At 33.6% G+C, this 27485-nt stretch overlaps 2 protein-coding genes across 2 annotated transcripts; one reads left to right on the top strand and one right to left on the bottom strand.

Moving 5' to 3' along the window:
• Window positions 1-2053: 2053 nt before the first annotated feature.
• LOC115723441 (ferritin-like catalase Nec2) lies at window positions 2054-2851 on the top strand. Its single transcript, XM_061103660.1, has 2 exons — window positions 2054-2383; window positions 2510-2851. The coding sequence occupies exons 1-2, from the start codon at window positions 2076-2078 to the stop codon at window positions 2745-2747; spliced, it is 546 nt and encodes a 181-aa protein (XP_060959643.1). The 5' UTR covers window positions 2054-2075; the 3' UTR covers window positions 2748-2851.
• A 21949-nt stretch (window positions 2852-24800) lies between these two features.
• On the bottom strand, window positions 24801-26713 carry LOC115722674 (ferritin-like catalase Nec2). Its single transcript, XM_030651941.2, has 3 exons — window positions 26331-26713; window positions 26017-26242; window positions 24801-25496 (listed from the first exon to the last, which is right to left on the bottom strand). Exons 1-3 carry the CDS (start codon window positions 26672-26674, stop codon window positions 25113-25115), a joined length of 954 nt encoding a protein of 317 aa, XP_030507801.2. The 5' UTR covers window positions 26675-26713; the 3' UTR covers window positions 24801-25112.
• Between the last annotated feature and the right edge of the window lie 772 nt (window positions 26714-27485).

Genomic DNA, 27485 nt, shown 5'->3' with positions numbered 1-27485 from the left:
TATCAAGTAACATCATAACTTAACTTAAAGTCTTTTATTATTTTGTATTTAAAAGTTAAAATATAGTATACTAATAATAAATTTATTTAATAAAAAGAATTTAATATGTTAATAAAAAAACTTATAAAGTTACCAAATAGTATCTAAAACATAATAGAATTAGTTACAATATGAAAATTATTATATATATTAATTTTAAAGTTGTCTGATCAAAATAAGCAACCAAATGTGTATGAGAAAAAAATTATCTTGAATTAATTTTTTTCTAATAAAAAGTAACTAATTGATATATTATTTACATCAAAAGCAACCAAAAGGTTGCTTTTTTTAAAATTTGCAAAACACTAAAATTTCTGGAAGCGAGATTTTTTTATTTTTTTTCAATTTTCGGTAATTATTTTATATTTCGGTATTTATGCTGACGTGGCAATCGGTATTTGTGCAAATAATTTTCTTAAAGGTATTTTTATAAATAAAATCAATTTTAGGTATAATATTGAAAAGACCCCTTTTATTTAATTAAATATTTAATATTCTTTTATTGGTTATAATTATTATACCGGTACAAAAATAAAAAGCCTAAAAAAATGAATAATTATTACAACCTTCCGAACCAACTCAAATCCTCTTGTTTAATTATATTCTCCGGCATAATATTATCAATTCTATATTTAACTTTTCTTTGCACACTCTGTACAATTGAATCCTCCATAGCCACTTTTTGATCCGAAAGAGCTTCATTACAAGTATGTCATAGAGCTTAAATCAAACCCACCATTGTTGCTGCCCACACTTGTCTTCGAAACTTGCTCGTTCTTGACTTCTCAATCTTTCTAAAAAGCATAAGAAAATCGATACATTGTACCCTCCAATCCAACCACTACACTTCAAATCATGAAGACAATTGACACTTGGGCAACAATCAAAGAACAAGTGATGAATTATGTATGTTGTGGACATTGTCCCACATAGAATAAATGGTAAAGAATTGAGTCATATATAAGAATTGAGTCATTAAAAAAAATATTGGGCATTAAAAAAAAACTATATTGGGCCCTTTATATTTTTGGGCCCTGTGCAGTAGCCCACCTTGCACACCATCATGGCCGGCCATGCAGGCAAGCGATCCTATCTGATCCGCACCTATACAGATAGTGACCATGTCCACTCTGGTACGGTTCAAGATTGATGAGCAAAAAATAGTCATCATCTTGAGTGGGAATGTTGTGGACATTGTCCCACATAAAATAAATGGTAGAGAATTGAGCCATATAGTCCCACAGCCAACCAAGCAATAAAACTATGTTTAGAAATATTCAACCTAGTTACTCTTCTGTAATCTGAATCTCTTAATTATGAGAAGAGAGTAAAATTTTGTAGCCTTGAACTATTTGATAAGTATTTGTCATTAGATGATGGAAGTGATTCGAGCTTCAAAATATATTTTTTACAATCGCAATTTGTCTCCAATACGAACTACTATTGGTTAGAGCTATAACTCCACCATTTTTTATCATCCAAGTACACACTATGAATCCACTTCACGTACAAATTATCTTGCTTGGTAAACCAAACATATTTCCTAATAACAGCAACATTTCACTGAATTGTCCTTCTAAATCTCAATCCTCGATCGTTTACTTTTTAGTTTGCAAATCTCATCCCAAAGAGACTAGACGTGGGCCATCATAACTAACTATATATTATTAGGATCTTAACTTTCAAAAAAGTTTTATATCCTTAAATACTTATCACATGACTAATTATATATTACCTAAGCCATTTTTATTACTTTTAAAGGTCAAAATATTATCAGTACTTATTTAAGAAAGATGAGTTATATCACTAAAAAGAAAAACTGAACTCTAATATTTAATTAATTACGATCTAACTACCCTAGCTAAGCTATAACTAAATTCATTTAATACTACGTACTCTTATATCATGCATACGTAGCTTTTTTCATGCACACTACTCCATATACGTACAAGTTATATATATATATATATATATATATATATATATGAGTACGTAGTGTTATCGATCTATAATACAACATATAGATAATAAGTCGTATGAGTATGCATAGAGAATCAATGGCCACTCCAATAATTTTGGGTGTTATTCTAAATCTAATCCTTCTCCTCCCGAAATCTCTAGCTCACATTTATAGTGATAATGATCTGTTGGAATTTTCTTTAAATCTTGAGTATGTGGGAGCTGAATTCTTCTTGCACGGATCATTGGGTTATGGTTTGGACAGAGTTGCTCCACAATTGACAAAGGGTGGCCCACCTCCCATTGGTGCTACAAAGGTCAATTTCGATATTTTGATAACAGATTTCACCATGCAAATGGGGTTACAAGGAGTTGAACATATCAAGTATACTCTTGTGTTTAACTTCTTCTTATTATTATTAGCGGAATTTTCATTTTTATGATTTTTTATTTTCAATTATTATTATTATTATGATATTGTTAATTTTCCTGATATTATATATATGTGCAGGGCTATTAAAAATTTTGTGGAAGGGTTTCAAAGGCCATTGTTGGATTTAAGTTCATCAGTATTTGCAGGATTTATAAACAGTGCATTGGGGAGAGAGTTAAGACCTGCCTTTGATCCATACAATAACACCCTTAACTTTCTTATAGCCTCATATGCAATTGCTCATATTGGACCCACTGCTTACGTTGGATATAATCAAAACCTCACAGGAATTATTTCCAAGAGGGTATATCACTAAAATCACTATTATTATTGCTTATTTAATACTATTTTATATCCCTATTTTTATTTTTATTTTTACTAAATAGCACATATATATAAATCTATTTTTTTAAAAAAAAAATTACAGCAAATTAATTGAATTTTTCTAATATAAATGCATAATATAATTTAGCTATAATTTCAATTGAAAGATTATATATTTGAGGTTTTAATAAAAATCTTTTATCTACTTTTTGTTGGGATAAAATTAGGTCAAAGTTATCAAAGCCTAAGAATAAATATATTTTTTGTGTCTATTGATGATTACACAACTTTAAAATGGTAACCTCAAATTTTTGAGTTGTTAAATTTTTTCTTCTCAAAGTGTCTTCCACTACTAAGTTGTCTATCCCTTCCAAAAGGGCGTGACAACGAGAAAGTGATACTTAGAGTACTTAAAATAGCTAAATTTCACGTTAAAAAATATTGTGTCGAAAGTGGTAAAATTAAGCATCCGTTAGATTCTGTGGAAATTGATCCTCTAAACCAACTTATTATCCAACTCATTTAAACCAACTAACTTAACTAACATTCGGTTATGTTATTTAGTTAGTTGGTGCTATCCTTGTTTGAGTTAGGACTATATATAAGTCTAGTCTTTTCACTTCTACAAAAAAAAAAGAAAAAAAAGGGAGAACATAAGGAAGACAGAGAGAAAATAAGAGAGAAGATTAGAGGGATTTGCTTAGGGTTCTAATCTGAGAGTTCTGTTCTTGAAGAGGGTCAAGAACAAGGGGTGTACTCGGGTTGATAGAGAGAAAACTGTGACTGTTTTCTCTGGTGTGTATCGAGTACCATCTGAGCTGTGATTGCTCTGATTATTGTAATTGTACTGTTGCTCTCTTATTCACATATTAATGAAGATTGGTGATGTTTCTCAGCTGGAGTATGGCCAGGGATCAGATTGATCTCTAGGACCGGAACCAGGATAAAATCGTGTGTTGTTCTTTGTTTGATTTCGGATTTGATTCATTGTGGAGATTAATTGGTTTATGTTCATTTTACTGTCAAAGTTGCGAGTTCATTGCAGATTTTATGATTGAATCCTCAAGGTTATTTCCGCTGAAATTACAACAAAATCAGAGCTGAGGTTCAAGATCCATTTGAGGAATTCAAGAATCAAGATTCAATCAAGACTCATCTGCAACCAGTTATGACAGGGTCAGCAAGATTTGAACTTGAGAAGTTCAATGGGACAGGGGACTTTGGCCTATGGAGGGAAAGTTTGAAGGGAATTCTCGTTCATCAAAAAGTGGCCAAGGCATTGAAACCCAAGGAAGAACTCACTGACAAGTTGCAGAAGGAAGAACTTGAAGATATGGAGGAATTGGCATATTACACTATCATAATGTACTTGTCCAATACAGTGAGAAGAAAGGTTCAGAATATGAAGACAGCTCGAGAACTATGGAGCAAGCTTGAAGAGATTTACATGAAACCCTCTCTAACTAACAAGATTAATTTGTTAGAATCTTTATATGGTTTTAAAATGTCTTCTCATTTGTCTTTAGATGATAACCTTGATGTATTTAACCAAATCATTATAGGGTTGGCTAACTTGAAGCACACTGTTGATGAAGAAAGCCAAGCTGTCATTCTTCTCAGATCTTTGCCACCTGCATACCAAGAATTAAAGGCTGTGATCAAGTATGGAAGAGATACTCTCACCCTTGATGATGTTCTTGGAGCCTTGAAGTCCAAAGAACAAGAAATGTCCAAGGAGAAAGACAATGTCAAAGATGAAGCTTACTTGGCCAGAGGAAGAGACAACAATAGGGGCAGAGATCACTACAGAAAGGATCATTTCAAAGGCAACCATAGATCCCAATCAAGATCGAAATCAAGAGGAAAATACCATAAGGACAGAAAATGTTATTTCTGTGGGAAAGTAGGTCACATCAAGAGGTTTTGCATTGAGTTCAAGAACAAACTCAAAGAAGACAGAGAAAAGAAGCATGATTCAGCTTCTAATGTTGAAGAATCAGATCGTTGCTCATCTGATGGTGACTTGTATATGGTCTCAGATCAAAGAATCACAAATGAATGGATTCTTGATTCTGGATGCACATACCATATGTGTCCTATTCTTGAAAATTTTATTGACTATAGGAAAGTAAATTGTGGTACTGTACTAATGGGAAATGACAATTCTTGTAGGGTAATTGGCATTGGAAAGGTTGCTATTAGGCACTTTGATGGTACTATTCGAATGCTACATGAAGTAAGGCATATACCAGAACTTAGAAGGAACTTGATATCACTTGGTACTCTTGAGGATGAAGGCTTCAGTTACAAGTCTAACAATGGTCATATGAGAATTGCAAAGGGGTCTCTTACTATCATGAAAGGTGAAAAGAAGAATGGTTTGTACATTCTGCAAGGAGATACAGTAATGGCTTGTGAAGCTAGTGTTGTGCAACACCAAGAAACTGAGATGGAACTGTGGCATAAAAGGATGGGTCACATGAGTGAGCAAGGGATCAAAGAACTGACCAAGCAAGGGCTCTTAGGCAATTTCAAACCGAACTCACTACCCTTCTGTGAAGCATGTGTGTTGGGAAAGCATCACAGATTGAAATTCATGGCTGGCCACCATTGTTCTAAAAGACCACTAGAATATGTTCATGCTGATTTGTGGGGTTCTCACAAGGTTGGAACTCACTCAGGTAAACACTATTTCTTGTCCATTGTAGATGATTTCAGTAGGCATGTATGGGTTTATTTACTTAAAACCAAAAATGAATGTCTTGAGAAATTCAGAGAATGGAAAATTGAAGTGGAAAATCAGTATGAAAGGAAATTGAAAGTGCTTAGGACAGATAATGGTTTAGAGTTCATTAATACTGAATTTGGCTTGTTATGTTCTGAATTTGGAATTGTTAGGCATAGAACTGTTAAGCACACCCCTCAAAGAAATGGTGTTGCTGAGAGGATGAATAGAACCTTGTTGAACAAGGTTAGGTGCTTGTTGATTAGTTCTGGTTTAGGTAAAATCTACTGGGGAGAGGCTTTGATCACTGCATGTTATTTGATTAATAGGAGTCCCAGTAGAGTGATTGATTTAAAAACCCCCTATGAAAAATTGCATGGCACTGCACCTAAACTGAATCACTTGAAAATATTTGGCTGCACTGCATATGCACACCAGAAACTTGACAAATTGGAACCTAGGGCAATTAAATGTTTCTTTCTTGGATATCCTAAGGGTGTTAAAGGATATAGACTATGTCATGTTGAAAATGGAAAACCTAAGATTATCATATCTAGGGATGTAGTCTTTAATGAGCATGATTTCATGCACTTGATAGCCAAGGAAGGCAAAGGTTCTGATGTTGCAGGTACTAACAGGGATGACCTTGCTGAGTTGGAGATCAACACTGACAAGATTGAAGTCTCCATTGATTTACCCCACACACCAGAAGCAAGGACATCTCTTGAGGTGGAAACACAGGGTACAGACACAACTGAGGCTGGTATAGATACAGCTGAGGTGGAAACCAGTCAAGATGATCAACCAGATTTGACCAACTATCAATTGGCTAGAGACATGTCAAGGAGAGATATTAGACCTCCCAGTAGGTATGCTGAAGCTGATTTGATAGCCTATGCCCTGGCTGTGATACAATCTGAGAGTGAACCTGAACCAACTACCTATGAAGAAGCAATTGCATGCGAATCAAAGAAGAAATGGCTTGCTGCAATGGGAGAAGAGATGCATTCCTTGAAGAAGAATAGAACTTGGATTATGGTGCCAAGACCAAAAGACAAGAAAGTTGTCTCCTGCAGATGGTTGTTCAAAGAGAAAGAAGGAATGTCAGAGGGTGAACCACCTAGATATAAAGCTAGATTGGTAGCTAAGGGATTCACACAGGTTGAGGGAGTTGATTACACAGATATCTTCTCACCGGTTGTGAAGTACAAGACCATTAGAATGATGTTAGCCATTGCTGCACACAATGACTTGGAAGTTGAGCAGTTGGATGTCAAAACTGCCTTCTTAAATGGTTTTCTGGATGAAGAGATATTCATGGAACAACCACCTGGCTTTCAGGTGGAAAATGGAAAAACTGATATGGTTTGCCTGCTTAAAAGGTCATTGTATGGGTTGAAACAGTCACCTAGACAATGGAATCAAAGGTTTAACCAATTTGTTCAGAGTATTGGTTTTTCAAGGTCAAAATTTGACTCTTGTCTTTACTACAAGGAACTAGGAACACCTAAGGCTATGTACCTATTACTATATGTTGATGATATGATGATATGATGATCATCAGCAAAGACAAGTCTGAAATACAAGTCATTAAGAACAAACTCAACTCTGAATTTGAAATGAAGGACTTGGGAGCAGTCAAGAAAATTTTGGGGATTGAGGTCATGAGGAATAAGCAAGAAGGAAAGATGGTGCTAACTCAAAGAAGCTACATTGAGAAGGTGATCAGGAAGTTTAACTTAGATTCATCTAAGGCCACTGCAGTTCCACTTGCAGGGCACTTCAAGTTGTCTAATGAGTACTGCCCTAAAGCTGAAACTGAAAGGGAAAATATGAGAGGTGTACCATATGCTATGGCTGTTGGATGTCTAATGTATATCATGGTCAGTACTAGACCTGATATAGCACATGCTCTAAGTGTTTTGAGTAGGTTTATGGCAAACCCTGGGTTAGAGCATTGGAATGCTGTAAAATGGCTGATTAGATACTTGAAGGGGACAATCAAGTATGGTCTGATCTATCAGAAAGACACATCTGATGTGAGGTTATAAGGCTATGTTGATGCAGATTATGCATCAAATAGAGACAATAGAAGGAGCACCACTGCCTATGTATTCATGGTTAACAAAAGCTGCATATGTTGGAAATCACAACAACAACCAGTGGTGGCACTGTCAACTACTGAATCAGAATTCATGGCCACTACTGAAGCATTCAAGGAAGCTATATGGTTACAAGGAATACTGCAAGAGCTGCTACTGCTCAAAGACAAAGGGACAGTCTATTCGGATAGCCTGTCATCTATTCACTTGTGCAAGAATCCCGTATACCATGAGAAAAGCAAGCACATTGACATTAGATTGTATTGGATTCGAGAGAAGATTGAGGATAGGCTTCTGGAATTGGAAAAGGTGCACACAAGTGACAACCCTGCTGACATGGGAACAAAGGTTCTTACTTTCAGTAAACTGATGCATTGTCTCAGTTTGCTGAACATTGGTTCTTGCTGAACATTTCGAGATATCACATCATCAAGGCTTCAGTGAAAAGACTCTGATAAATTGCTTTAGAGAATCAAGGTGGAAATTTGTGGAAATTGATCCTCTAAACCAACTTATTATCCAACTCATTTAAACCAACTAACTTAACTAACATTCGGTTATGTTAGTTAGTTAGTTGGTGCTATCCTTGTTTGAGTTAGGACTATATATAAGTCTAGTCTTTTCACTTCTATAAAGGGAGAACATAAGGAAGACAGAGAGAGAATAAGAGAGAAGATTAGAGGGAATTGCTTAGGGTTCTAAGCTGAGAGTTCTGTTCTTGAAGAGGGTCAAGAACAAGGGGTGTACTCGGGTTGATAGAGAGAAAACTGTGACTGTTTTCTCTGGTGTGTATCGAGTACCATCTGAGCTGTGATTGCTCTGATTATTGTAATTGTACTGTTGCTCTCTTATTCACATATTAATGAAGATTGGTGATGTTTCTCAGCTGGAGTATGGCCAGGGATCAGATTGATCTCTAGGACCGGAACCAGGATAAAATCGTGTGTTGTTCTTTGTTTGATTTCGGATTTGATTCATTGTGGAGATTAATTGGTTTATGTTCATTTTACTGTCAAAGTTGCGAGTTCATTGCAGATTTTATGATTGAATCCTCAAGGTTATTTCCGCTGAAATTACAACAGATTCTTTACTTTATAGCTATTTTAGCTCAATCTCTATTCGCTTAGAAAATATTATTCATTCTTCAAACTTATTTTAAATATCTCTTCCATCTCTCATCTCTTATATTTTTCATTTTTTTTTTATTATTATATATTTTAAATGAATAAATAATAATAGAAAAAATATAGTATTTAAATGTTATAAAAAAATAAAGAAACTGATATATAGTAATATATAAAAATTTGAGGTAAAATAGATAAAGTAAATTTTTTTGTGAGTTATTTTGAAGAATAGAGTGAGTCATTGTCTACTTGTCATATGGTAATATATGAAACCATGTTTGGGGGTTTCTTTCCTAGGGGAGCTAATGGTCGTATTGCTAAGTCTTGTCTACTTGTCTCATAAGCATAATATCTTTATATATTAAAAGTGCCTATCTAACGACATTTCTTGGTTTAACAGAATATACTTAAAAATAGAATATTCTGTTAAATTTAACGATTAGGTTTGATCTCCCGTTAACAAATAAACCCAATAATTAAACCCAAAAAATTAAACAATCTTTTAAATATTAATAATCTCTTTTTAAATTAAAAAAATCATCTTAACCATATATCTCTCTAACAAACCTATCTTGGGATAATATTAATAATTTTTTTTTATTTATTTTTTAAAAAAAATCTTTATTTTTTTTGATTCCGATGCATAATGTGATGTTCTTCTTTCTAATTGCTTTATTAATTTCTTTTCTATTCTAATGTGAAGAAATTTTTGGCAATAGAGAATCATCAAATGTAGTCCAAGTGTTTGCACTCCATAATCTATATATCTATCTACAATATAGGTCAATACTCTTTTTAAAACCTATTGATTATACACGTATAATTATTAATTTTAATTGATGATAAAATTTAATTTTTCTATTTTTCTATTATATAAGGATAACTATTTTTTTTTTATTGTTATTATTTTTTTCATTATGATGTTTGTAGATATTTTTTTTTTGACTAAATAATTATTAAATATTAAATAGATTAATTAAAAATATCTAAATCATATACTATTTAAATTTAAATTTGATTAGATTTAATTCTGTATCTACTTTCTCATTATTTGTAATTGTTCTAAATCTGATCGTGCAAACTCATATATTAAACACAATACTCCACCTTGAAACCGTTCTCTGTTTTTTTTTCTTTCTTATTGGTTGGTGTTAATTCGGCCCGATGATTCAAGTGTCATGGTTTAGCAGAAATACCACTTCTATCTTTGTGTGATTGCAAATATACCACTTCTGTCATTGATCCACTTTTTAGCTTTATAAATGCAGATGTTCATATAATATTAACATTTTACAGAATATTTATAGATATAAACTTACATTACAATGCTATGTTAAAAAAAGAACTAAATAGAATAATCTACTACTCCAATAATAAATTTATTTACAATTTTATAATTACACTAATATTATTTTTAATACATTATTAAATAATATTTCAAATATAAATATTTAATTTTTTCAAACAAAAAATTTAAAATCTTTAAAAATAAAATATATTCAAAATCTTAAAAAGACTAAAATCTTAAATAAAACTATCAATATGTGGCTCGGCACGTACATTCACCTAGTATATATATATATTTATATATATATGATTATTTCCATGCATATATAAATAATACATACGTACCTACTAAATAATGTAACAATCTGTTCTCCATCTAAAACTCCTAATATAAAAGAGAGTTGATGATCAAGAAAATAGTACTATAATAAATAAATAACTCAAAAATGCAAAATAAAGTTTGTACTTTAATAATAATATAAATAAAAAATTTAAATTATTAAACTCTAGTTCTATATATATCTTGGATTATATTTCTAATTAATGCGGGTTTATATATATTTGTGTATATTACTTAAAGTTAGAGCGACCATTTCAATAATTATGTACGTTATTATAGGTATTAAAGTGTCATGAGTTAAATGTACAAATACTTAGAAATTATTGAGGAGCTAATTATAAATTAGAAATACTAAAATTGATAACCAATTAGGTTATATAATAGTAGTGGTTCCTAAAAATAAGAGTCATTATATTCTCATCTTCCCCAATTAAGAGAAAAAATTAGACAAATCTTTAATTTTGTATTCTTGAAAGATTATTACCCAATAAAATTTAGTCTACGGATTAAGATCATCATTACTAAATTAAATATCTCTATTAAGAAATTAAGGTACGTTTTTATTATTAATATTTTCTCCTTCTCTTCGAATCATCAAGGGCTTTAAATCTATTGCTATACACTTTTAATAATATGTAATATATTTACGTATGATATTGTATATTTTATGAGTAAAAAAAATTCAATCTTAAATATATATATACTGATTATTGTCTATACAACTGTTAAAGAAAATAAATTTTCCCACTAGAAAATTAATGAGGATCACCTAATTGATAGTTGTGATGACAGCTATCCCATGAATGAGGTTGCGGAAGCGGTTAGTCTTTTCTTTGAAATTCAAGGATTTCTTTTGTACGAATAACATATTCTTTCATTAATACAAAATTAGTTTTTTTTACGGTTAACAAGGGATCAATTATGAAAATTATTGGAAAAGGTCAGCGGAAATTTTTCTCAACGGTTTAGAACCAGAAGTTAACTGTAGGAAATTTAATATAGTATTTTACTATCCTGACCCTACACCAACAAAACAAACAAATCAATTTCCAAGGTCAATTTAGACCTTTCTCTGTTCACTTTGACTTTTCAAAGTCAGTCCCCAAAACGGCTTCGTTTTGTCTTTGAACAAAACCAAAGAAGGGTTCGAGAACCTTCTCATTCACTCCCTCACTCTCTGAAATGCTCGAAACCCTAGCAGAGAGTTTCTCTCTGAGAAACTCAAACCCTAACCCTTGCAAACCCAGAAATCCAAACACAAATCCAATAACAAGATCAGATCTACAATGATCTGATCTAAACACCCTCACACACAAAAAAAAACCAGAAAGATTTAAGTTAGAAAACACCAGATTTTTCCCGAAGTTCACCAATAAATTGGCTACGTCTCCGTTTGAGCTGCTCCTCGAATTTGAGAGCTCGATTCCACTATCAAAGATGTTTCAGACATACAAAATGAAGATTCCAAGTCACAGGTATGGTTTTTGACTGGTAATCTCTTTAGTTATTACATATACTGTGTTTTATCTCTCTCTCTCTCTCTAACTGTACTAACTTTCTTCTTGTTCTTGTGCATGTACGAGCTTCGATCTGTGTTTCTGCAAGTATTCAATGCCTGGATCTTGAAGAACTCCCTCAATCGTGCTTGGTTGTGAATCTGATGCAGGTATATATAGATCTAGGGTTTCTGGTTTTATTTCTGCATGTGATATTTAGGTAGTTGCAGAAATTAGTTAGGTGTGGATTTAACCAAATTCATTCTAACTAATTTCTGTTAGGGATTTTAGAGACCGAAGGTCAACTTAGGGCTTTTACTTGTATTTACAGTTCTGTCCTTGTATGTTGTTTAAGTATCAGTGTAAGTGGAGGTTTATATCAACAATTTCCACCTAAACCTTCACTGAGCTGATACATCAGTGGTCGAGTCAATTTGAGGGTCATAGCTCAGAGATCCAAAGGATCTCATTATCCTTGATCCAACCCTATTAATTTTAAACAATGTTTAAACTTAGATAGGGTGATCACTTTAGTCCCCATGTCTGCAGGATTCTCTTCTGTAGGCACCTTGTCAATATTTATGTGTCCCTGTGTCACTTTGTCTCTGATGAAGTGATACTTGATCTCTATGTGCTTGGTTCTGTCATGGAACATAGGGTTTCTACATAGATGCACACAACTCTGGCTATCAGAGTAAATCACAGGTTTAGAGTCTAGTAATTTTAGCTCTTCTAGAACTCCTTTAACCCATATACTTTCCTTAATAGCTTCTGTAGTTGCAATGTACTCTGATTCAGTTGTGGATAATGCCACAACTGGTTGTAATTGTACTTTCCAACTTACACAATTTCCTCCCAATAGTAATATGTAGGCTGATGTAGATTTTCTACTATCCCTGTACCCAGCATAGTCTGCATCACTGAAGCATTCTATTGCTGTTCTTCCTTGTTGTTGCTTGTATTTGAGTCCTAGCTTAGTTGTCCCAATTAAATACCTTAGTAACCATTTCATAGCAAGCCAGTGTGTCTTACCACGATTTGTCATAAATCTGCTAAGTACACTAATAGCATAAGCAAGGTCTGGTCTAGTGCTTACCATTAGGTACATAACAGTTCCAATAGCATTTGCATAGGGTATCTTACTCATTTCCTCCTTCTTTCCTTTGCTCTCAAGGCATTGCTTCGTAGACAATGTAAACTGTGTAATTATAGGTTGGCTAGCAATTTTAGATCCCTTCATTGAGAATTTCTCAATTATCTTATGAATCTAGTCTTCCTGAGTTAGGCTAAGTATTCCTTCTGTTTTGTTTCTTTTAATAGTGATTCCCAGAATCTTAGTTGCTTCCCCTAGGTCTTTCATTTCAAACTCAGTTTTGAGTAGACCCTTCATAGTGTTTACTCTGGCTCTTTCTTTACTGATTATAAGCATATCATCTACATATAGAAGTAGATATATGACTTTATTAATATCAGTCCCTTTGTAATACAAACAATGGTCATAGTAACTTCTAGAAAATCCTAGTTTTAGCATAAAACCATCAACCTTTTATTCCATTGCCTAGGTGACTGTTTCAACCCATATAGAGACTTTACTAGTTTGCAGACATAGGTTTCCTTTCCCTTTTCTGTATAGCCTTTAGGTTGTCTCATATAGATCTCTTCCTCTAGTTCACCATGTAGAAAAGCTGTAGTGACATCCATTTGGTCTATTTCCAGGTTGTATTGAGTTGCTAGACTTAGCATTATTCTTATAGTCTTGTATTTTGCAACTGGTGCAAACACTTCATTGAAATCAATGCCTTCCTTCTGTGTAAATCCCTTGGCCACTAACCTGGCCTTATACCTTATAGGTTCTCCCTTAGTTCTGCCTTCTTTTTCCTTAAATAACCACTTGCAGTCAACAATGCTCTTATCTTTAGGTTTAGGCACCACAATCCAAGTTTTATTTTTCTTAAGAGATTCCATCTCTTCATCCATTGCACCTTTCCATTTCTTGGAATTTGGTCCTTTAATGGCCTCTTCATATGATTCAGGTTCATTATTGACCATTTCCAGTTCACTCATAAAGGCATATGCAATGTCTTCATCCCATATGTTAAAACTGTACTTAGGATTAGGTCTCGGTACCCTTCTGCCTCTGTCCCTGACCAATTGATAATCCCCCAAGTCATCTTGGGTCCCTTCATCAATAATGTCAGTGTTGTCCTCATCAGGTTCCACCTGAACCTGGTCCCCAGGTTCCACCTGAACCTGTTCTCCCTGGTTCTGTTCAGGTGTGTTCACTGTTTGTTCCACCTGAATAGAGCCAGTTCCTTCATTTGCAGTGTTACCTGCATTTTCAGTGTCTTTTGTACCTGCACTAGGGTTAGATGAAATAGGCAAACATGGAAAAACATCTTCCTTAAATATTACATCCCTGCTGTTAATTGTTTTAAACCCTCTTTGTTCCCAAACCCAAAGCCTATAGCCTTTAACTCCTTCTGGATATCCCAGAAAAACACATTTCATAGCTCTAGGTTCTAATTTTCCAACACTTTGGTGTGCATATGCTGCACAACCAAATACTCTAAGATTAGAGAGATTAGGAGGTTTACTAGACCATTTTTCCTCTGGAGTTTTGAATCCATTTGCACTGGATGGACTCCTGTTGATTAAGTATACAGGTGTTAAAGCTGCTTCTCCCCAGAATCCTTGTGATATATAATCCAGATTGTAACAGCAAGCATCTCACTTTGTTGAGAATGGTTCTATTCATTCTCTCTGCAACTCCATTCTGTTGGGGTGTTATTCTAACTGTCCTGTATCTCTGTATGCCATTTTCTTTACAATAATTGTTAAACTCTTCATTACAAAATTCCAATCCATTGTCAGTCCTTAGAGTGTTTTAAGTTTTTCATTTGTTAAGTTTTCAACAAGTGTTTTCCACTGTGTAAATTTTGTAAAAGCCTCATTTTTATGTTTTAAAAGAAAAATCCAGACTTTTCTTGAAAAATCATCAACAATAGATAGAAAATAGACACAATTTTCATGAGTACTTGTTTTCTCTGGTCCCCACAGATCAGAGTGAACATACTCTAGGATTTTCTTAGTGTTGTGTGTGCCAGTGGAAAATTTCAATCTTTGATGTTTTCCAAGCACACAACACTCACAAAAATCAAGTTTACAAACCTTATCTTTACCTAGCAGATCTGTTCACTCATTAGTTGCAATCCCTTCTCACTTATGTGCCCTAGCCTTTTGTGCCATAACATTGCATTTGAGTCATCACTGTTGTTGTGAGCAGTGTAGTTACAAGGTACAACTGGTGTGCCTTTTAAGTAGTATAAGCCTCCATCTTTGTGTCCTTTCATGATAGTTAGAGCCCCTTTACTTATTTTTATTTGGCCAGATTCAATCTTGCTAACAATTCCTTGGTCATCTAGAACACTTATTGAAATTAGGTTCCTGGCTAGATTAGGAACATATCTAACTTCACTTAGTGTTCTGATCATTCCATCATGCATCTTAAAACTGATAGATCCAGATCCTTGTATGTCACATGTTTGATTGTTTCCAAGTATAACTCTGCCCCCATTTGATTTCCTGAAATCAAACATAAAAGTTTTATTGTTAGTCATGTGGAAAGTGCAACCAGAGTCAAGGATCCATTCATCTTTGATGGATGGTCCAACTTGGTATACTTCACCATTTTCATATCCATCTGTAACATTAGCATCATGCATATCAGATTTAGGTTTAGAGTTAGAGTATTTAGAATCTCCCTGTCCATGTGGTTTTTGTTTGTTATTTCTTTTCAAGAAGTAACAATCTCTCTTAAAGTGCCCAGGTTTACCACAATTGTAACAACCATTAGTTTCATCAGGGTTTCTAGGGTTAGAATTAGATCTGCCTCTTTGAAATCCTCCCTGTTTGTTTGAACCTCTGCCTTGGCTTCTACTTCTATTATTCCAAGGTTCTCTTGGACCTGGTCTGCCTCTACTCAAATTAACTTCACCATTTGAGTGTCCACCTTTCTCTGTCCTCATCTCTAAATCTTTAGATTTGAGTGCTGAAATCACCTCCTCTAGGGTTATAGATGTTCTTCCATACTTAATGTCAGTCTTGACTTCTCTGTAGGATTCAGGTAGAGAGTTTAAGATGATTATGGCCTGGTTTTCATCACTTAGTACCTCATTTTCCCCAAAATTTGCAAGTTCAATATGCATCCTTAAGAATCCATCCAAATTTTGATCAAGTGATTTGGATGAACTCATTTTAAAACCAAAAATCCTTTCCTTCAAGAAAATCTTGTTGGTTAGGGATTTTTGTTGAAACTGTTCTTCCAGTTTCTTCCAAATCTGGGCAGGGGTTTCTTCCTTGTCTATTAATCTGATTATGGCATCTGATAGGTTGAAAATCATGATTCCAGTTGCAGTTTCCAAGTATTCTTCTTGTTGAATCTTGGTAGTCCCTTCTGGCCATTCTATAGGGTCATTAAGCACTCTCAACAGTTTCTGTTGGGCCAAGAGTGACTTAATTTTTCTCCTCCAAATCCTGTAATCACCAGAACCATCAAATTTGTCAATGTCAACCTTTAAATTGCTCATAATTAATGAATTTAAATAAGATCAAATAAAGATAAGTAATAATAAGCAATTTAGTTATAAAGATTATTATAAAGTATCCCAGAAATCCTTTGTTAAAGATTTCAAGTTGATTTGGTTGAGTTCTTGAATTTCTTGTTTGTGTTTCTTGATTTCTTGCTTGAGTTTTCTTCCTTCTTGATTAGTTTGAATGTTGATCTTTTCTCCAGCTTTAACCAAGCTCTGATACCATTGTAGGAAATTTAATATAGTATTTTACTATCCTGTCCCTACACCAACAAAACAAACAAATCAATTTCCAAGGTCAATTTAGACCTTTCTCTGTTCACGTTGACTTTTCAAAGTCAGTCCCCATAACGGCTTCGTTTTTTTTTTTTTTTTTTGAACAAAACCAAAGAAGGGTTCGAGAACCTTCTCATTCACTCCCTCACTCTCTGAAATGCTCGAAACCCTAGCAGAGAGTTTCTCTCTGAGAAACTCAAACCCTAACCCTTGCAAACCCAGAAATCCAAACACAAATCCAACAACAAGATCAGATCTACAATGATCTGATCTAAACACCCTCACACACACAAAAAACCAGAAAGATTTAAGTTAGAAAACACCAGATTTTTCCCGAAGTTCACCAATAAATTGGCTACTTCTCCGTTTGAGCTGCTCCTCGAATTTGAGAGCTCGATTCCACTATCAAAGATGTTTCAGACATACAAAATGAAGATTCCAAGTCACAGGTATGGTTTTTGACTGGTAATCTATTTAGTTATTACATATATTGTGTTTTATCTCTCTCTCTCTCTCTCTAACTGTACTAACTTTCTTCTTGTTCTTGTGCATGTACGAGCTTCGATCTGTGTTTCTTCAAGTATTCAATGCCTGGATCTTGAAGAACTCCCTCAACCGTGCTTGGTTGTGAATCTGATGCAGGTATATATAGATCTAGGGTTTCTGGTTTTATTTCTGCATGTGATATTTAGGTAGTTACAGAAATTAGTTAGGTGTGGATTTAACCAAATCCATTCTAACTAATTTCTGTTAGGGATTTTAGAGACCGAAGGTCAACTTAGAGCTTTTACTTGTATTTACAGTTCTGTCCTTGTATGTTGTTTAAGTATCTGTGTAAGTGGAGGTTCATATCAACATTAACCATTGAAATAAACCAATCCTAACAGTAGAGAACCGACTAAATGAATTTTTTTAAAAGAAAATATTGAATGCCAACAGTTTAATTATAACTGTTGGGAATACTAAGTATACCTAACATTTTAGGGTATACTTAACTATATATTGGGAGTCCAAACTGAGATTGGAAGTTGAATCGAGAAGAGGACGGTGGAGTCTTAGATGCTTCAGATTTTCCACTTGCAAAATCAAACGAAGAAGATGGTATTTAGAAAGTACTGAATCACTTTTGGAAAGTGAAATATTCAAGTCTGGGGAAATATAACCAACTAATTTTTTAGTTTGGGACTTGGATTTTTATTGCTAAATATTCAAGCTATGCAAGTATACGTACCATTTAACAAGTAGCTAGTACTGCACACAGGTGAAGTTGAACCTAAGGGAATTGTAGCTAAATATTAACCAAATTGCATTCATATTTCTATTTGGTAAAATAAAAACTAATAATGGAAACAATAATGCAGAAAAATATTTTAAGCAATAAAAAAGTTCAATCAATAGATAAGAAATTAGGAAACTAATATCAATTGCTTTGATTACCCAATTGTTAATACTAGTTAACTATTCTTCTTTCTCATATGAGATGATATACTATAGATTAACCTAAACTCTTTTTAGATCATAGACGTCATAAATTTCATGTCAATTACTGCATCTCTAAGATAGTATATCAAACAATTTGTATTAAGCAATAATCTAAAAGTCACATAAACTATGCAAATACTTTTGCTTCACATAAAAACCTATGTTTATTTATTTAGAGTATTCCCAACATTCACTTTTCAAATTTCACATCAGGATCATAAATCATGCTCAAGGTAATCAAGCTTAAATATGTAATAAATACAAAGATGAATAAATCACACAATCAAGGAAGAAAGAACAAGTAATTACTAATATTAACTCATAAAATAATCTTAAGCAATATCCATCAAATCCTCAAATTGGGAGTTTAGTTCATAATCTCCATAATCAACATAAACATCAATATAAACATCGAAAATAAAAGAAAAATAGAAGGAAATTAGTTTTGGAATTGTCACGGATCACCAACTTCTCGCTCCAATCTTCTTCTTCTTCTTAATTCCTGTCTCTCTCTAATTTATCGAGCCCCTTTCTAATTTGAAACCAAAATTTTTAGCCAAAAACATGAAAAGAAGAAAATCCACAATGTACAAGATGACAGCATTGCTGCACAGGTAATGGGCGTCGCAGCGCTAGGAGCTATTCGGAAAAAAAAAACACATTTTTTTCTTTTTAAAATCATGTCGTGGCGCCATTGAGGCGCAATTACCGTTGCAGCGCCAATGTTGGGCACCGTGGCGCCTGACACACGAGAGTAGTTAGAATCAATTCCTTTGATTCGATTCCACACGACCAATTTGTACATTCTAAATGTCGAAACTTAAACCAAAGAAAACAAACGTAATTTTGTTCTAAAAACTAACATTTAAGAAGAAAATAAAGACTAAACAATAGGTTAAAAATATCCTAACGAACTCCCCCAAATTAACTCCTTACTCGCCCTCGAGTAAGACAACACTAAATACAAACTAAAAACTAACACACAAACAATTAAGCCTCTATTTTATTCACAAACTATTGTCACCACCTGCAAAACTTGAATAAAATTTTCAACCAGAATTTTAACTCAATTACTCTAACAATTAAACTAGATGCATCCATTGGAAAGTAGTGTATACATACAAATTACAATTCAACAATTGAACAATAACATAAAAAATTTCCTCTTTCTAACTTTTCACAAACCACTATTCAATATGCTTGCATGTCTTTCCTCTCTCCTCTAATGTCAACAATACTTGTTTGGAATCAACAGGACTTTCAAAGTTATAATCAAATGGCTTAAGTAAAGGGTAGTTGAAAGTCATTTAGGCTTATATTATACTATAAGCACAATCTGAACCACTCAAGCACTCAGATACAAAACACACTATCCCATAATTTACCAAGTTTCTAATGATTGAGAGCTTACTAATAATATTTCCAACATCACTTTATTTATTCAACACTTTTTTTCTTTTTCTTTTCTTTCTCATTTTTTAATTTTAACAAGGAAGATAAATAAAATTAGTGATGTTGAAAAATATTTTTATAATTCACACATTAATCTCAATTACCCACTTATAATAATAATTTAATCCACATACAATTCATCTCCCCAAAACTTATTTCTAAACTTATGGTATAATTCAAGGAACAAAGGAAAAAATGTAAGTGGATTCAAAGTTATCTTCATAAAGTGGTTAAAAATAAATGAACAAGATAAAGCTCAAACAGAAAAACTAGGGATAATATAGATAAAGGTCATCTTGAAAAGGCCCAAACGATCAATAAAAAATTGCCTAAATTATATTCTAAACAAGCATTCTCGAGATTTTCGTCTCAATAATTAATTCATGTAAGTTTTATCTTATTCAATCAATTTTACCACAAACCAAAGTAAAACTTGTATGATGCAATTCAAATATTGAAAATTTACAATGATACAACTATTTCTAAGAGACATCCAAAATAATCCAAAGAGTAGTCAAGTCAAGCACACAGTTTAATTTAATTCTTCCTACAAGTAACAATAGTAATTATCCCTCCATATCATCGACTTAATTCAAACACACAAAAAAACAAACAACTAAAATAAAATAAACACAAGCTAAAAATAAAAGAAATAATTCCCTCCCCAAAAATAAATTCACATTGTCCCCAATGTGAAAAACGAAAACCCATGAGAGAGAGAGAGAGAGAGAGAGAGAGAGAGAGAGAGACTTACCTAAGAACCCTTGTCAAAAGGGGTTTGGTGGTGGCGGTTGGTCATAAGGGTGGAACCACAGAGGATCATCCACCCTATAGACCAAGTCTAGATCAAAGTATTCAACTGCCTCACTTGCTTCTCAACGTAAGCATTACGCTTAACCATGTAGTTTTCCATGTGATTATTTTGTTGAATGATGTAGTTCAGTTGGTTGGTCATGAGTGTATTTCATGGTAGGGTCAAGGGGACCCGCTAGAACAACTAGCTGTCCAACATTGTCATTTGGTTGAGGTTGACAGCGACCCCTTTGCGAAGGCGCTTCAGGAGGAGCACCATACATATATGATGCCTTAAGGCAGAGAACTATGGCATGAGTTATTTTCCTTTGCGGTGCAACTCTAGTATCATTATAGTAGTGAGGCACATCATAAGTTGCACACAAATTAGTAATAGCCCCTACTAGACCCAAACCACCAATAGTAGTATCTTCGAGCATGTTGTCAATGCTATTCTAAAAGTAGGTCCCAACATTCAAATTAAAACCCTTCATAATCACATAAACAACCTTCAACCGATAAAGAAAAATGTGAAAATGGTTGTTAGGAATCAGTCTTGCACTTACAAAATACAATCATGCTTTAGCCACCTGATTGAGCTCATAACAGTACATGAAATATGGATTCACATCATTTTTATGGAGCATAGCTCCATGATACCCCAATGTTGCACCCATATCCACAAAATCCAAAGTACCACTTAAAGTTGCAGATCTTCCTCAAAGAAAGTAGGAAGGTCATACAGTTTATGAATCATGTGTGCAGAAATAGGAACATACTTACCCCTCACCCTTACCATTTGGCTCCTCCTCTTTGGCCAATTAGCAAAGAATTCATAGGCCATAGTGTTATTGATTTTCTCCAAAACATTAACAAATTGTCCCCATTGCCTCTAGTGCCCAGGTTGACAATCAACCTGGTGCGCTGGTTTTGATCACTCAAATACAAATTTTGCTTTAAACATTCTCTCTAAAATGGTCAAAAATGAGGTAGGTGGTATCGTCCTCAAGTTCAAGAACCTTGAAAGTGTCAAAACAACATCTCGAAAGCTCCAAAAGAAGCCCTCAATGCCCAGGTTGACATATGGCCTGGTGCGCTGGGTTCTACTTATCTAATTTTGATTTCGTCTCGACCGTTTGTCTAGTTTTTCATAGTGACTGAGATCTATGAAGTCAAAAAATCAAATTCACAACTTCATATTTCCACTTTTCCAACAAAGTGACTTGTTCGAAAATTGGGGAGTTTTGAGTCTCTCGTTTTTGTAAAGTAGCAACATCTTCAATAATTGGTAACCAACTTTACTATAACATAAAAAATGGCTAAGTGATGTCGAAATATCACTCAGGCATCAAAAAATACATCCCGGACACTTTTTCTTACTCACCCAGCTTCCAGGTTGATGTCACATATATCAACATGGGCTCTGGATGTCAACCGGACACAGGGATGTCAACCTGGACATTGGGCCCAAAACAACCTTCACTAAAATGGCTATAATTCACTAAATATCGATATGATTGATGCGATTAAACTTTCTTTTTGAAGCCATATCAATGCTCTATCAAGTCATGTCTCTTACTCCAATCGCCATTCTAAAATTATTAACTCCAAATTTTGTCCTCAAGAGGGTTACAAATTTAAACTACAACTTACCCGAAGTGGGTCCCACAGACGCGACTCAAGTTCCGAAAATTAACGACCAACCCCGAAGTCAGTTTCTATTAGATCATTATCAACGGTCAAAAATATCATAAATTTATTTTTCCATATTTTTTGGAATATTTTATTATTATATTAATAGGACCTCCTTCCCTATAAAAGGAGAGCTCATCCAGCTCATTTTTTACATTCAGAAAAAAGTACCCATAAGGTCAGAACATCTCTCTCTAAAAATTAAAGCTTTCACACTTAGCTAATTTTCTTGTAATTCTCGTGAGAAATAAAAACTCGAAGTAGACGTAACTCTATTACCATCTCGACATGGGGAGTGAAGTACTATAAATTTTGTGTGTTTCTCTAAATTATTTACCTAAACTTATTATTCATCTCGCCAATCTAGTGAGCTAGTATTGGCCATTTTTTAGCGTCAACAGATGAATAGAGAGAGAGAGAGAGTCTAATTTTAACCAAGAAATCATAGATCTAAACGTAATAATCCAAAATAACATTTTTTTCTAAAAAAATGCACCACAAATCTGAATTAGCCGCAAGAACCACCTGCAAACAACAAAAATAAAATGGTAGAAAACACAAAAAAAAAATATGGTAGAAAAAAACAGAGAGAAGAGATAGGACCTTCAGTGGTGGTTGGGCCGTTGGGGTTGGGTTTTTCGTGGTTGAGGCACCGCCGATGCTAGAGAGAGAGAGAGAGAGAGAGAGAGAGAGAGAGAGAGAGAGAGAGAGAGAGAGAGAGAGAGAGAGAGAGAGAGAGAGAGAGTTTTTCATCAGCGATGGTGGATTCTTCATGGTTGAGGTGTCGTCAAAGTTAGGGTTGGCAGTGGCTAACTAAGAGACACATAGAAAGAGTGGGAGAGGAAAAAAAAAGCAAAAAAAAAAATATACCTTTCATGGTGGTTGGTGAGCCAAACAAAGAGAGAGAGAGAGAGAGAGAGAGAGAGAGAGAGAGAGAGAGAGAGAGAGAGAGAGAGAGAGAGAGAGAGAGAGAGAGAGAGAGAGAGAGAGAGAGAGAGAGAGAGAGAGAGAGAGAGTTTCTTTAGGGTTTTTAGGGTTTTTTGTGGCTAAGGCAGCTGAATTTTTGTTAGGGTTTTATAAGGGTTTCTTATGGGTTTGAAGCCCATCTAAAAGCTCACAACCCCTTTAGAGGCGAAAAGAATTTCAAGATTTTTTTTAGTGTTTGTAAAAAATCGACTCTAAATTTTGTAGTAGTGAAATATGATAGCTATATATACATCAATAATGCAGGCACAATTTTCTACATTTTACTATACGGGGATGACATGCTGATTGCTAGTAAGAATCCATAAGTGATCAATAAATTAAAGAAGCTTTTGAGCAAAGAATTTGAAATGAAATATCTTAGCAAAGCTAGAAGAATTCTGGGGATTGAAATCACCATAGACAGATTTAGAAGAACGTTGAAGTTGACTAATAGCAAGTACATTACCAAGATATTAGACATGGTTGGTTTCTCAAACTCTAAACTTGTCTCAACACCAATTGCACAACAATTCTGATTATCTAATGTATATAATGGTATGTATCAGGCCAGCCTTGTGCTATGGTATCTTTGTAGTGAGAAGATACATGGGAAAACTAGGGACAGAACACTCGAAGGCAATGAAATGGATGGTGAGACATCTCCAGGCAACAATCAGTGTTGGACTGATTTATGGATTAGACAATGAAAGATCAAGAGTAAAGGGTTATGTGGATTCAGATTATGCTGGTGACCTAGACTTGAGAAGGTTACAATAATCTAGTTATGTTTTTCAACTTAATGGATGTACAATAAGTTGGAAAGCAAACCTACAGTTTATTATAGCTCTATCCACCGTAGACGTTGAGTACATTTCATGTATTGAATCTGTCAAAGAAACACTATGGCTTAAAGAAATTTCAAGAGAGCTAGGAGTTGACCAAAGATAGCTCCTAATCTACTGTGATAGCCAAAGTGTTCTCAGTAGAAATCAAATGTTACATGTCTAAGCATTTGATGTAAGGCTCCATTTTATTAGAGACATCATAATTAATGAATGCAAAGTTCAATCCCGCAAGATATAATAGAAGAAAATATAATATTCTCACCAAATCACTAGCTACAACCAAGTTTAGTAACTGTCTATTTTGTTGACAATATCGATGTAATTGTTTTGCCATTCATTGTATTTTTGTACACCTTAATTATTTGTGAAAGGTGAAGAATTGTTAGCTTTTAGTTTACTAGTAATTCGGTAATGTTAGCTAGTGTGCACTGTTAGTTAGGGGTTAGTTTAAACCGATTTTGGCTAATTAATTGCTTTGTAAGGGGTCTTGACTAAACTCATTTGACTTATACATTTGCCAGATTAATAAACAATTGTCTAAAAGCCTCAAGATCCCCGAGTGTGAAGCACAATTTGAGTGCTTAATTTGTGTGTGCGTTCTGTAAGTGCATAGTGAGTGCAGTGTTCTCGAGTGTGTTCTTGTAAATATGTCCCTAGCATGTGAAGATCATAACCACTTACAACTTATTCTATCAGTAGGCACCTTAAAGTATCTAATAATACTTTAAAAGACAACAAAAACAATACCTTGATTTAGTTTCATAGAGATGTAATTTTTTGAAAATGTATTCCAAACAATAACAAAAATCATTAATCTTCCGAAAGATAAAAGGTGACAAATACATGATTATTATAGCTAAAACATGACTAACACCAATGAAAAACATAACAAAAAACACATTATTTAATAACCATATATATAGGACAACATCAAGTGAGATCTAATGGAAAAATTACAACACCAAAGGTAGAGACAAGCTTGAAAAATATTAATTTGGAAAAATATTCTTCCCCTCTCTTAACCATAACAACACAATAACAACAAGAAACTTCAGCTATGACAACTAGGAGAAAAGGTTATGAAAAGGGAGACTTTAGGGTTACTTCTAGAGCTAGAGAGATTGAAAATGGTTAGGTAGATAAATTTTTAGAGGGAAATTGTAATATTTAAATTTATATAAAATTAATATTAGACATCATGATGATCCAAATAAGACTTAGCAATGCGACCATTACCCCCGTTGGGATAGAAACCACCAGGCACATGTTCATTACCACTTCCATAAACAATTCTAAGTATCTCCATTGGTGTCCTTCCATAAGAAAGCGAGTCTTGGTTTGCAGAGAGCACATTTCCAGAAACTCTTCCCTCAGCGCCTAGAGATGTTGGTACCATAAGCCCTTCGTCTTTCAAACCTACTTTTCCCAACTTGTTCCTTAGCTTAGAAATTTGATTTGTGAACTCTGCCACATTTATGTTATATGGCTTCACTATCATCTTCCTACGCTCATATAGCATTGCTCTAATCACAGCATCTTGGCCGGATTCCACACCCAAAAGACCTGCTACAAGCTAAATCATAATTTCACCAATTAATTATAAATATCAAAAATGTATGAATATATAGGGTAATTTTATAATACACTCCCTAAAGGATTGTTTTGGTACACCCTCTATCTGTTTTTAGCATTGAGGAGAGCTTTTTAGTCTAATTTATTTCTATGATTTGTATGTTGTAGTTATCTAGAACCACCTATATATAAATTTAAGAAAATTCTAAAATGTTTAGTATAGAAAATAAGTTTCAAATATTTTGTTGCACGTTACTTTTTTTTAATATGTGTAGTAAGCAACTGTTTAAACTTTTATTTTAACACTGTAAACTAATTAGAATTTTCTGAAAATTTATAAGTGATCTTAAAAAACTACAATGTATGTGATTGTGAAAAAAATAAAATAGACTAAAAATCTCTCCTGAATGCCAACATAAATAGAAAATATACCAAAACAATCTTTCAAGAAATTTACTACAAATATTTTCATATTATATAAATACATATGAAAAAAAAAAATAACAAGTTTGAAAGCTTACTCTTTTGGAAGTAGTTCCATTGAGATTTGGGTTTGTTCCAACATAGCCAGTGAGTCCAACATAAGGAATCACATATGATGCTATAAGAAAATTAATGCTATTTTTGTAAGGATTAAAGGGAGGCCTTAGCTTTCTCCCAAATGCACTATCTATTACATTTGCAAATGATGATGAACTTAAATTCAATAGTGGTCTTGGGAACCCTTTAACTGTTTTTTGAATAGCCCTGCATGCATGCATAAACAAAATTAAAACCAACATATATATATATACACACAATAAACACAAGTTAAAAAAAATACAAAAATTAGAACCTCAAGTGTCCTACTTCTTGCAATCCAAATTGCAAGATGACATCTTTAGTGAGAGTATCTAAATTGGCCTTTGTAGCACCAATGGGTGGTGGGCCCCCTTTGGTTAATTTTGGAGCAACTTTGTCCAAACCATAACCCAATGCTCCATACAAGAAGAATTCAGCTTCAAAAAACTCAAGATTTAAAGGAAATTCCAAGAGATCAACATCAGATTTTGGGACAGAGGTCCCATAATTATTCTTTGATAGAGATTTTGGGAGGAGGAGGAGGAAGAATAGCATAAGAGCAAAAATTGGAGTAGTGGCCCTCATTGACTCTCTGTGTATATTACTACTCCTACTCATCAATATAATGTATTAATTTGGTGACAACACTACGGACTACTCATATTTATATATGTTTTTTATTATCAATTAGTAGGGTTTCTTTTTTTTTTTTTTTTTTGGGTATTGAGTTATTGAATAATTGGGTATATAGCTTAGGTTATACTATAGAAGAGCATCTAGGGGTCGGCAAATAGTGTCACTATAATTTTTCACTTTTTCTTTGTTTTGTAGTGATTAATTACTTTCTTTTATGTTGCTTTTTGTAATCCTCTAAAGTTTAAATGTGTTATATGGTTGTTAGTACAATTAAACTTGATATTTAATTGTTATTCAAAAATATTCAAGAAAATTTACTGAAAAATATGCTTAACACTACTACAAATTTTTGTATATAGGTGTACAACTAAAGTCTTACATTAGTTAGAAATAGTAAGGATTATAAGTATATAAAGATGGACAATCTCTCTATTAGTATGGGGTCTTTTGAAAAAGTGTCCAAAAACAAATTGAAGAGGGCTTTGATCCAAATTAACAGATTAATGTCATACCAATGTGGAAATAGATGGTGTCCAATATTCCAACAATTCTAAATATAATTAAGCGGTTGACGGTCCATCATATATATCGTTTTGCAACTACAATAAATCCTAGTACTTTGGAGAGCTTGTGGCTAGAATATATTCTTACCTAAGAAGTTTGTTCAGAGAGAGTAATTATTCCAAGGATCATCTTCTTATTTACTAACTATATTACTAGCTCCCTTTTATATCATTTTTCTATGACTACCTGTTTCTTTTTCTACTATTTATTTATTATTATTATTTTATTT

Source organism: Cannabis sativa, chromosome 9 (genome assembly GCF_029168945.1).
Source record: "Cannabis sativa cultivar Pink pepper isolate KNU-18-1 chromosome 9, ASM2916894v1, whole genome shotgun sequence".
Taxonomy (NCBI): Eukaryota; Viridiplantae; Streptophyta; class Magnoliopsida; order Rosales; family Cannabaceae; genus Cannabis; species Cannabis sativa.
Note: the sequence above shows the minus strand (reverse complement) of the source record. Positions and strands in the feature narration are given on the sequence as shown.